This window comes from Nerophis ophidion, linkage group LG28 (assembly GCF_033978795.1).
Source record: "Nerophis ophidion isolate RoL-2023_Sa linkage group LG28, RoL_Noph_v1.0, whole genome shotgun sequence".
Taxonomy (NCBI): domain Eukaryota; kingdom Metazoa; phylum Chordata; class Actinopteri; order Syngnathiformes; family Syngnathidae; genus Nerophis; species Nerophis ophidion.
The window spans coordinates 33,998,142-34,007,244 of record NC_084638.1 but is presented as its reverse complement, the minus strand read 5'-3'; the positions used below and the strand labels follow the sequence as shown (position 1 = coordinate 34,007,244).

The following is a 9,103-nucleotide window of genomic DNA, read 5'->3' as shown; positions in this document are numbered from 1 at the left end:
ACGGGGAGTGGTGATAGTCCTGGGGGCCGGCGACACGGCCTTTGACTGCGCCACCTCCGCCATCCGCTGCGGCGCCAAGAGAGTCTTTGTCTGCTTCAGGAAGGGATTCACCAACATCAGAGCAGTTCCTGAGGAGGTATGGACATGGATCTGGTAGTGGGACTGGCGAGGAAAGGCAATGCATCGTGGTCGCAATGCAAGACTCTGTCTAAAAGTTCCAAATATGTGGAGGCATCAATGACCGCCACAACGGTGGTCATGATCGCTTCAGGTAAAAGAATTAAGATTTGTCTCATTTCCTGTGTCAAAGTAAAGCCAAGTTGGGTTAGTGAGCTAATAAAGAGACGACGAATAGCAGCTGTGAGACCATCAAACATGACTTTTAACGCCATCACCTGGCACATGTTGGTGTGTTCACCGCATTTTCACACTGGGGAGTTTGAGTCAAAACCAGTTTTATTTAGTAGCATTGAGTAGGGGGTTGCTGTTGGCTAAACGAGGGTTGCGAACCAGGTGCTGTATTTAGGAGAAAAACAATACCTCTATTCATAGATCAATAATAGAATAGAATAAAAAGAATATAATAGACTATACCGGGCGGTATAGCTCGGTTGGTAGAGCGGCCGTGCCAGCAACTTGAGGGTTGCAGGTTCGATTCCCGCTTCCGCCATCCTAGTCACTGCTGTTGTGTCCTTGGGCAAGACACTTTACCCACCCGCTCCCAGTGCAACCCACACTGGTTTAAATGTAATGTAGATATTGGGTTTCACTATGTAAAGCGCTTTGAGTCACTAGAGAAAAGCGCTATATAAATATAATTCACTTCACATAAATATAATTCACACTTTATTGTCATTATGTATGCATATAACGAGATTAAAGACTCCAATTTAAGGTGTGGTAGTGGGAACAAATATGGGGTGAAATAAATAACACAAGAGGTAATAAGGGAAAAAACTAACAATTGAAATAAACAGACTACTATCCAATAAACAATCCTGTACAATATACAAAACACAATAAAATACTGTACAATATACAGAACAAGACAAGAGTACCAAAGTAATAAATAACAATCAGTGTCGGACGTATTGCACTGGAAGGCTAGTATTGCACAGTAGGGTATTAGAACATGATATTGTATAGTAGTGAATTATTATTATTATAAGTTAGAGTTCAAGATGGTGACAGCTCTGGGGAAAGAAGCTGTCTATGAGCCTGTTTGTTCTGGCTCTGATGCACCTGTAGCGCCTGCCCCATGGTAGCAGGTCAAAAAGATGGAAGCCAGGGCGTGTGCTGTCTTTGGTGATGTTTTTTGCTTTCTTGAGGCAGCGGGAGTCGTGTAAATCCTTCAGGGAGGGCAGGGGACAGCCAATGATTTTTTTTGCAGACTTTATGACCCTCTGAATCGCCTGTTTGTCTGCTTCAGTGCAGCTGGCGTACCACACTGTTATGCAGTATGTCAGCAGGCTCTCGACAGCCGAGGGATAGCAGGTCAGTAACTGAGAAGACTGTCAATATTTCCCACATGAATGCAGAGTGTATTCAAATAGGGATGAGAGTTGTGGACGTACTTCTGAAACTCCTCTCTTTCTGATGTAAAACTCTGAGGTTTTGCACACACCCAAAGTTGGCTTCTTGGTGAGTTTTTAAGGACTCGGCATTCCAAAATGTTTGACCTGTATTAAAAGTGACTTTGCTGACGACCGAGATAGAGGACACGTTCAGTAGCTTGCACAAATATTGTCTATTGGATGTGCTCATGTGGATCAAGTCCACCAGTTGGACTTATTTTTTAAGCCTTTGGATCAGGATCTCGGTTTTTTTTTGGTACAGTGCCTTCCCTGTTTTCTCTCGTACAATCCATTTTATTCCAATTTGTTGTTCCCTCTTACAGTACCGTCAGAGGAGTACAAAATCTTTCTCCAGAAACAAAGGCTAGCCGGCCCCCACAATGCATTGCGAAATCACCAGCCCCATTTGTCCCCTGCAGTCCGTAAAGAATGTACCGCTGTTGAATGGAGTCAAGTCAAACACTTGTGCCGGGCGGAAAAAGCAGCGCACAGATTGAAGGCCTCCCACAAGATCATGGATTGGCCTTCTTGCAAAAGTGACAATATTTGCGTTTCCATTACACCTGGAAGTGCACAAAAGCTAAATATTGCAAAAAGAAACTGGTAATGGAAACTCCCGTATTTGGAACAACCTCGCAAATATCACTTAAACATTTTTGTTAGGACTTGATCATGATGTGTAAAGTAGAAACATTTGTCTTTCATCCCTGCCTAAGTTTATACCAGTTTGAAGTAGCAAATAGCCCACCATCCTCTCCTTTATTGTTTATGTTTCTCCTAATAATCCAAAACATGCACATAATCCTTCAAGCCACGCCCCCTGTAGTCTAGCCAATTGTAAACTTCCCTGGGTATGCACTGTATGTGCATCAAGAACTGGTACTGTGGATAACCAATGTTTTCAAAGTTTTCCTGCACAACAAAGGGTTGAAGTCTTTTCAGTACATATTTCAGACCCTCAAATAACAAACAGACATAAATATAAACAGAGAAGCAAATCCAGAGTGAAGAAAAAGTGAGAGAGAGACAAGGAAACAACTTCAAGATATTTGCCCTGGGACTGAGAGGGTAGGAGTCGGGGTGAAATGCAGACTATCTGTGAACAGCAATGTTTTGGTGAAACATTGACAAAAGGCAGTAATACAGCATCAATCACAAAAGGAAAACCAAGTTGGCGCCTAACTTTTAATATAAATGAGTGATCTTCGCCATCACAACCATCCTTGTCTCATGTTCTTGGGATGTGTGGGAGACGGGTGTAAAAAGAACCCAACAGAGTAACAAGTCTCTATTTATACGGCACTTTACTATACCTGGAATGATAACCAAAGCGCTCACATTCACCCACACATTCACACACTGATGGCGCTAACCACAGCCCATCAGGAGCAAGGGTGAAAATGTCTTGCTCAAGGACACGACGGCCGCGCAGTGAAGAGAAGCAATACAGCATAAATCACATGAGTAGAGGAGTAAAATATGACTTTTGCCACGACAATGCCCAGATGGAGTTGGCTAAGGAGGAGCGGTGTGAGTTCCTCCCCTTCCTGTCCCCCCGGGAGGTCATCATGAAGAACGGGCGAGTCGCCGGCTTGCAGTTTTGTCGCACCGAGCAGACTGAGGATGGCGACTGGTTGGAGGACGAGGACCAAGTAGTGAGGCTGAAGGCGGACTACATCATCAGCGCCTTTGGGTCCATGCTCAGCGAGCCCGCAGGTAATCCACCGTTCTTTGACCGGTCCTCAAGCACCAGGTGTTCAGCAGTGGTCTGTGTGCAGTCGGCCACGCCTTGGCCCCGCTCAAGCTGACTCGCTGGGGCACGCCCGAGGTCAACGGCGAGACCATGCAGACCAGCGAGCCCTGGGTGTTTGCCGGGGGAGACATCGCCGGACTGGCAAACACCACGGTGGAGTCGGTGAACGACGGCAAGCAGGCCTCCTGGCATATCCACAGATACCTTCAGGTACTGCTGCTCTAAAAACCACAGGCTCACAACCACACCACATGGCAGGAGTCCACTGCACATTCTTACTTAGGTCTAAAAACCACAGGCTCACTACTACACCACATGGCAGGAGTCCACTGCACATTCTTACTTAGGTCTAAAAACCACAGGCTCACTACTACACCACATGGCAGGAGTCCACTGCACATTCTTACTTAGGTCTAAAAACCACAGGCTCACAACTACACCACATGGCAGGAGTACACTGCACATTCTTATTTAGGTCTAAAAACCACAGGCTCACAACCACACCACATGGCAGGAGTCCACTGCACATTCTTACTTAGGTCTAAAAACCACAGGCTCACAACTACACCACATGGCAGGAGTCCACTGCACATTCTTACTTAGGTCTAAAAACCACAGGCTCACAACTACACCACATGGCAGGAGTACACTGCACATTCTTACTTAGGTCTAAAAACCACAGGCTCACAACTACACCACATGGCAGGAGTCCACTGCACATTCTTACTTAGGTCTAAAAACCACAGGCTCACAACTACACCACATGGCAGGAGTCCACTGCACATTCTTACTTAGGTCTAAAAACCACAGGCTCACAACTACACCACATGGCAGGAGTCCACTGCACATTCTTACTTAGGTCTAAAAACCACAGGCTCACAACTACACCACATGGCAGGAGTCCACTGCACATATTTACTTAGGTCTAAAAACCACAGGCTCACAACTACACCACATGGCAGGAGTACACTGCACATTCTTACTTAGGTCTAAAAACCACAGGCTCACAACTACACCACATGGCAGGAGTACACTCCACATTCTTACTTAGGTCTAAAAACCACAGGCTCACAACTACACCACATGGCAGGAGTCCACTGCACATTCTTAAATAGGTCTAAAAACCACAGGCTCACAACTACACCACATGGCAGGAGTCCACTGCACATTCTTACTTAGGTCTGAAAACCACAGGCTCACAACTACACCACATGGCAGGAGTCCACTGCACATTCTTACTAGGTCTAAAAACCACAGGCTCACAACTACACCACATGGCAGGAGTCCACTGCACATTCTTACTTAGGTCTAAAAACCACAGGCTCACAACTACACCACATGGCAGGAGTCCACTGCACATTCTTACTTAGGTCTGAAAACCACAGGCTCACAACTACACCACATGGCAGGAGTCCACTGCACATTCTTACTTAGGTCTAAAAACCACAGGCTCACAACTACACCACATGGCAGGAGTCCACTGCACATTCTTACTTAGGTCTAAAAACCACAGGCTCACAACTACACCACATGGCAGGAGTCCACTGCACATTCTTACTTAGGTCTAAAAACCACAGGCTCACAACTACACCACATGGCAGGAGTCCACTGCACATTCTTACTTAGGTCTAAAAACCACAGGCTCACAACTACACCACATGGCAGGAGTACACTCCACATTCTTACTTAGGTCTAAAAACCACAGGCTCACAACTACACCACATGGCAGGAGTACACTCCACATTCTTACTTAGGTCTAAAAACCACAGGCTCACAACTACACCACATGGCAGGAGTACACTACACATTCTTACTTAGGTCTAAAAACCACAGGCTCACAACTACACCACATGGCAGGAGTCCACTGCACATTCTTACTAGGTCTAAAAACCACAGGCTCACAACTACACCACATGGCAGGAGTCCACTGCACATTCTTACTTAGGTCTAAAAACCACAGGCTCACAACTACACCACATGGCAGGAGTCCACTGCACATTCTTACTTAGGTCTGAAAACCACAGGCTCACAACTACACCACATGGCAGGAGTCCACTGCACATTCTTACTTAGGTCTAAAAACCACAGGCTCACAACTACACCACATGGCAGGAGTCCACTGCACATTCTTACTTAGGTCTAAAAACCACAGGCTCACAACTACACCACATGGCAGGAGTACACTCCACATTCTTACTTAGGTCTAAAAACCACAGGCTCACAACTACACCACATGGCAGGAGTACACTGCACATTCTTACTTAGGTCTAAAAACCACAGGCTCACAACTACACCACATGGCAGGAGTCCACTGCACATTCTTAAATAGGTCTAAAAACCACAGGCTCACAACTACACCACATGGCAGGAGTACACTCCACATTCTTACTTAGGTCTAAAAACCACAGGCTCACAACTACACCACATGGCAGGAGTCCACTGCACATTCTCACTTAGGTCTGAAAACCACAGGCTCACAACTACACCACATGGCAGGAGTCCACTGCACATTCTTACTTAGGTCTAAAAACCACAGGCTCACAACTACACCACATGGCAGGAGTCCACTGCACATTCTTACTTAGGTCTGAAAACCACAGGCTCACAACTACACCACATGGCAGGAGTCCACTGCACATTCTTACTTAGGTCTAAAAACCACAGGCTCACAACTACACCACATGGCAGGAGTCCACTGCACATTCTTACTTAGGTCTAAAAACCACAGGCTCACAACTACACCACATGGCAGGAGTCCACTGCACATTCTTACTTAGGTCTAAAAACCACAGGCTCACAACTACACCACATGGCAGGAGTCCACTGCACATTCTTAGGGGAGGGTATTGAATTGGGTCTCGCCGGTCCGGATCCACGTAAAATCCAACGGTGCCATTTTACAGTAACTTGTCTGCGCCCAAGGTTTTCACATCTGGTCATTTTCCCAGTTTTATGCAGCCAAACTACCTCTAGGTTCCAACAAAGAAAGGCTCCACTTTTCCAAAAATGTGCTATCTTCATGCTATTAAAGTTAAAATGCTACCGATTAGCATTAGTTTTTTTACATGGCGATTTTAAAACCTCCAAATGTGTTCATTTAAATTACAGCGTACAATACTTACAGTATTAACACTTTTCAGGGAGCAACGAAAGACCCGACACCAAAAACTGAACCGACCAGCCAGCACAAAATTAACCACGGGTGTCCAAACTACGGCTTCGGTTTGGACATCACGGGCTTAATAATGAAAATGGCGTGGGGATGTTTCCGGAGTCATTTGAAATATCTAGCGTTGTAATTGCTGCAAGATCACTGCCATCTTGTGGACAATGTTAGTAAAATAGGTTAATAACCATAAATTGTGATTGGAAGTGAAGAAAGCACAGCATTGACTTATATGACCCAATGCAAACTGAACACATGGCATAAAAAAATGACTGTGCATGTGAGCTGTGTGCTTGGTGTTTTTATCTAATAATCTGTGTACCATCTTCTTATGTTTTATGTGTTATTATGAATTTGTACTAAATTAGTTTACTTGCAATTTCGTTGTGCAATGACAATAAAGATATATTCTATTCTATACTTCTATTCTAAACAACCTTCCCTAGTAATGGTTGAAACAAACAAAAAAATTAAGCCAACAAATATGTTCACACAGCACAGCCTTCACACTGAATGGTGTGGATATTATAAAAACGTCAAACAAGCACCATTAAACAATTCAAATTAAAACCATTTAAAATAGTATTACAAAGCATGATGGGAAAAAATGCCAAACACTGGCCACACTTATCCAGGTTTAGTGCATTTTAGATGCTTGATATTTCTCATTGATTACAAAACTTGAATGAGGTCGTCATGGAAGTAAACAATGTAGGAGTCAAACTTTCACATCCTCCTAATATCCATTTATATGAATTATTATTATATCCATCCATCATATTAATATCAAATGTACACATATTTATATATTATTATTTTACATGCAGTCGACCAAAGAAGGCCGAAAGTTGGGAATAGAAACAGGACAAAAGTATATAAATATATCTCTCATCAACATTTATTTAAAAAAAAAAAAATAACAATACAAGATGTAAGCAAAAGAAAATGTACATCAGTGTTTCTCCACCACAGTTGGGCCGCCAAACAAGATGTGTTTCTCAGCTGTGGTTTGTTTGTATCGGCCGCTGCAATAACTACTTGTAATACACTTTTCCACCACATGTGGCAGTATTGAGCGAGCCAAGCAAACGGAACACCTTTGGCGCTAAAGGCATAGAGAAGTTTCTTAAGCGCCAAAATGACGACTAAATTGGTGTAGCTGTATTTACATTTGCACTTTCGTTTTCTTGACAGTTAATTTAGGAAACATATATCAGGATTAGATCGGGCTTCACGGTGGCAGAGGGGTTAGTGCGTCTGCCTCACAATACGAAGGTCCTGCAGTCCTGGGTTCAAATCCAGGCTCAGGATCTTTCTGTGTGGAGTTTGCATGTTCTCCCCGTGAATGCTTCCTCCCACCTCCAAAGACATGCACCTGGGGATAGGCCCCTCCCACTTCCAAAGACATGCACCTGGGGATAGGTAGATTGGCAACACTAAATGGGCCCTAGTGTGTGAATGTTGTCTGTCTATCTGTGTTGGCCCTGCCATGAGGTGGCGACTTGTCCAGGGTGTACCCCGCCTTTCGCCCGATTGTAGCTGAGATAGGCGCCAGCGCCCCCCCGCAAACCCAAAGGGAATAAGCGGTAGAAAATGGATGGATAGAAAATGGATGGATGGATATATCAGAATTATTATTTTTAATTCATTCATTCATTCAACATAGTTTCTATATTTTAATAAATAATTGTAATACATTTGAAAAAAGATGTTGATTTATTCGTCAGCTGTTTTCATGAGTCTATATGATGATGTTTATCGAAGAAACATATATGTTATTATTCATTTAGGTATATATTTTTTCAATCCAATCCAATCCACTTTATTTGTATAGCACATTTAAACAATAATAATGTTTCCAAAGTGCTGCACAGCCATGTTAAAAACAATATTATGCTCCACCAATGACTGAATAAAACAAAAAATGAATAAAAATAAAACCAATAAAAACAAATACGATTAAAAACTATTTTAAAGGGTAAAATCAATTAAAACAGTAAAATAAAAATTTGACTGTTTTGTATTTAAATTGAATGTCACTTTATTTGTCATCAGTTGTTATGAATCCCTTCTTTTGCATGATTTGATTAATATTTGTAGTCAGCCTGACCAAAGCCTTGATAATAAACTTTGTGCTGCATCATTTGACAAGATTGTAGACTGTAAGTAGGTTAGATATCATTATGGAATATGATTAAAACCCAGAGTAAGATGACTAATTCAGTGTTACTATTTGAGTGGGCCCCGGGCCCCTCTGTAGTGGAAGAGTTAGACCCTGAGGTGAAAAAGGTTCAGACCCCTGCTGTAAAACCCGTGACATGGATCATGAAGGCTCCTGCTCCTTGTTCCCCTGCAGTCCCTGCATGGCCAGACGGTGGAGGCCCTTCCAAAGCTGCCGTTGTTCTACAGCGCCATCGACCAGGTGGACATCAGCGTGGAGGTGTGCGGACTCAAGTTCCCCAACCCGTTCGGCCTGGCCTCGGCTCCTCCCACTACCACGGCAGCCATGATCCGCAGAGCTTTTGAACAAGGATGGGGCTTCGCGCTGACCAAGACCTTTGGACTGGATAAAGTAAACACCAGACCAGGACAAGCATCATGCTTCCATTT

The 9,103-nt window shown here is 43.7% G+C and overlaps 1 protein-coding gene across 3 annotated transcripts in view; it reads left to right on the top strand.

The window, feature by feature from the left end:
• Positions 1-9,103, top strand: part of LOC133544959 (dihydropyrimidine dehydrogenase [NADP(+)]-like) — a 58,405-nt gene that overhangs the window by 22,808 nt on the left and 26,494 nt on the right. For all 3 annotated transcript variants that reach the window (XM_061890211.1, XM_061890212.1, XM_061890213.1), the window contains 4 exons: positions 1-136; positions 3,080-3,290; positions 3,353-3,537; positions 8,850-9,065. The exon at positions 1-136 is cut by the window's left edge and continues 34 nt beyond it. In XM_061890211.1, coding sequence (XP_061746195.1) covers positions 1-136; positions 3,080-3,290; positions 3,353-3,537; positions 8,850-9,065 — 748 coding nt within the window. The remainder of the gene's footprint in view (positions 137-3,079; positions 3,291-3,352; positions 3,538-8,849; positions 9,066-9,103) is intronic.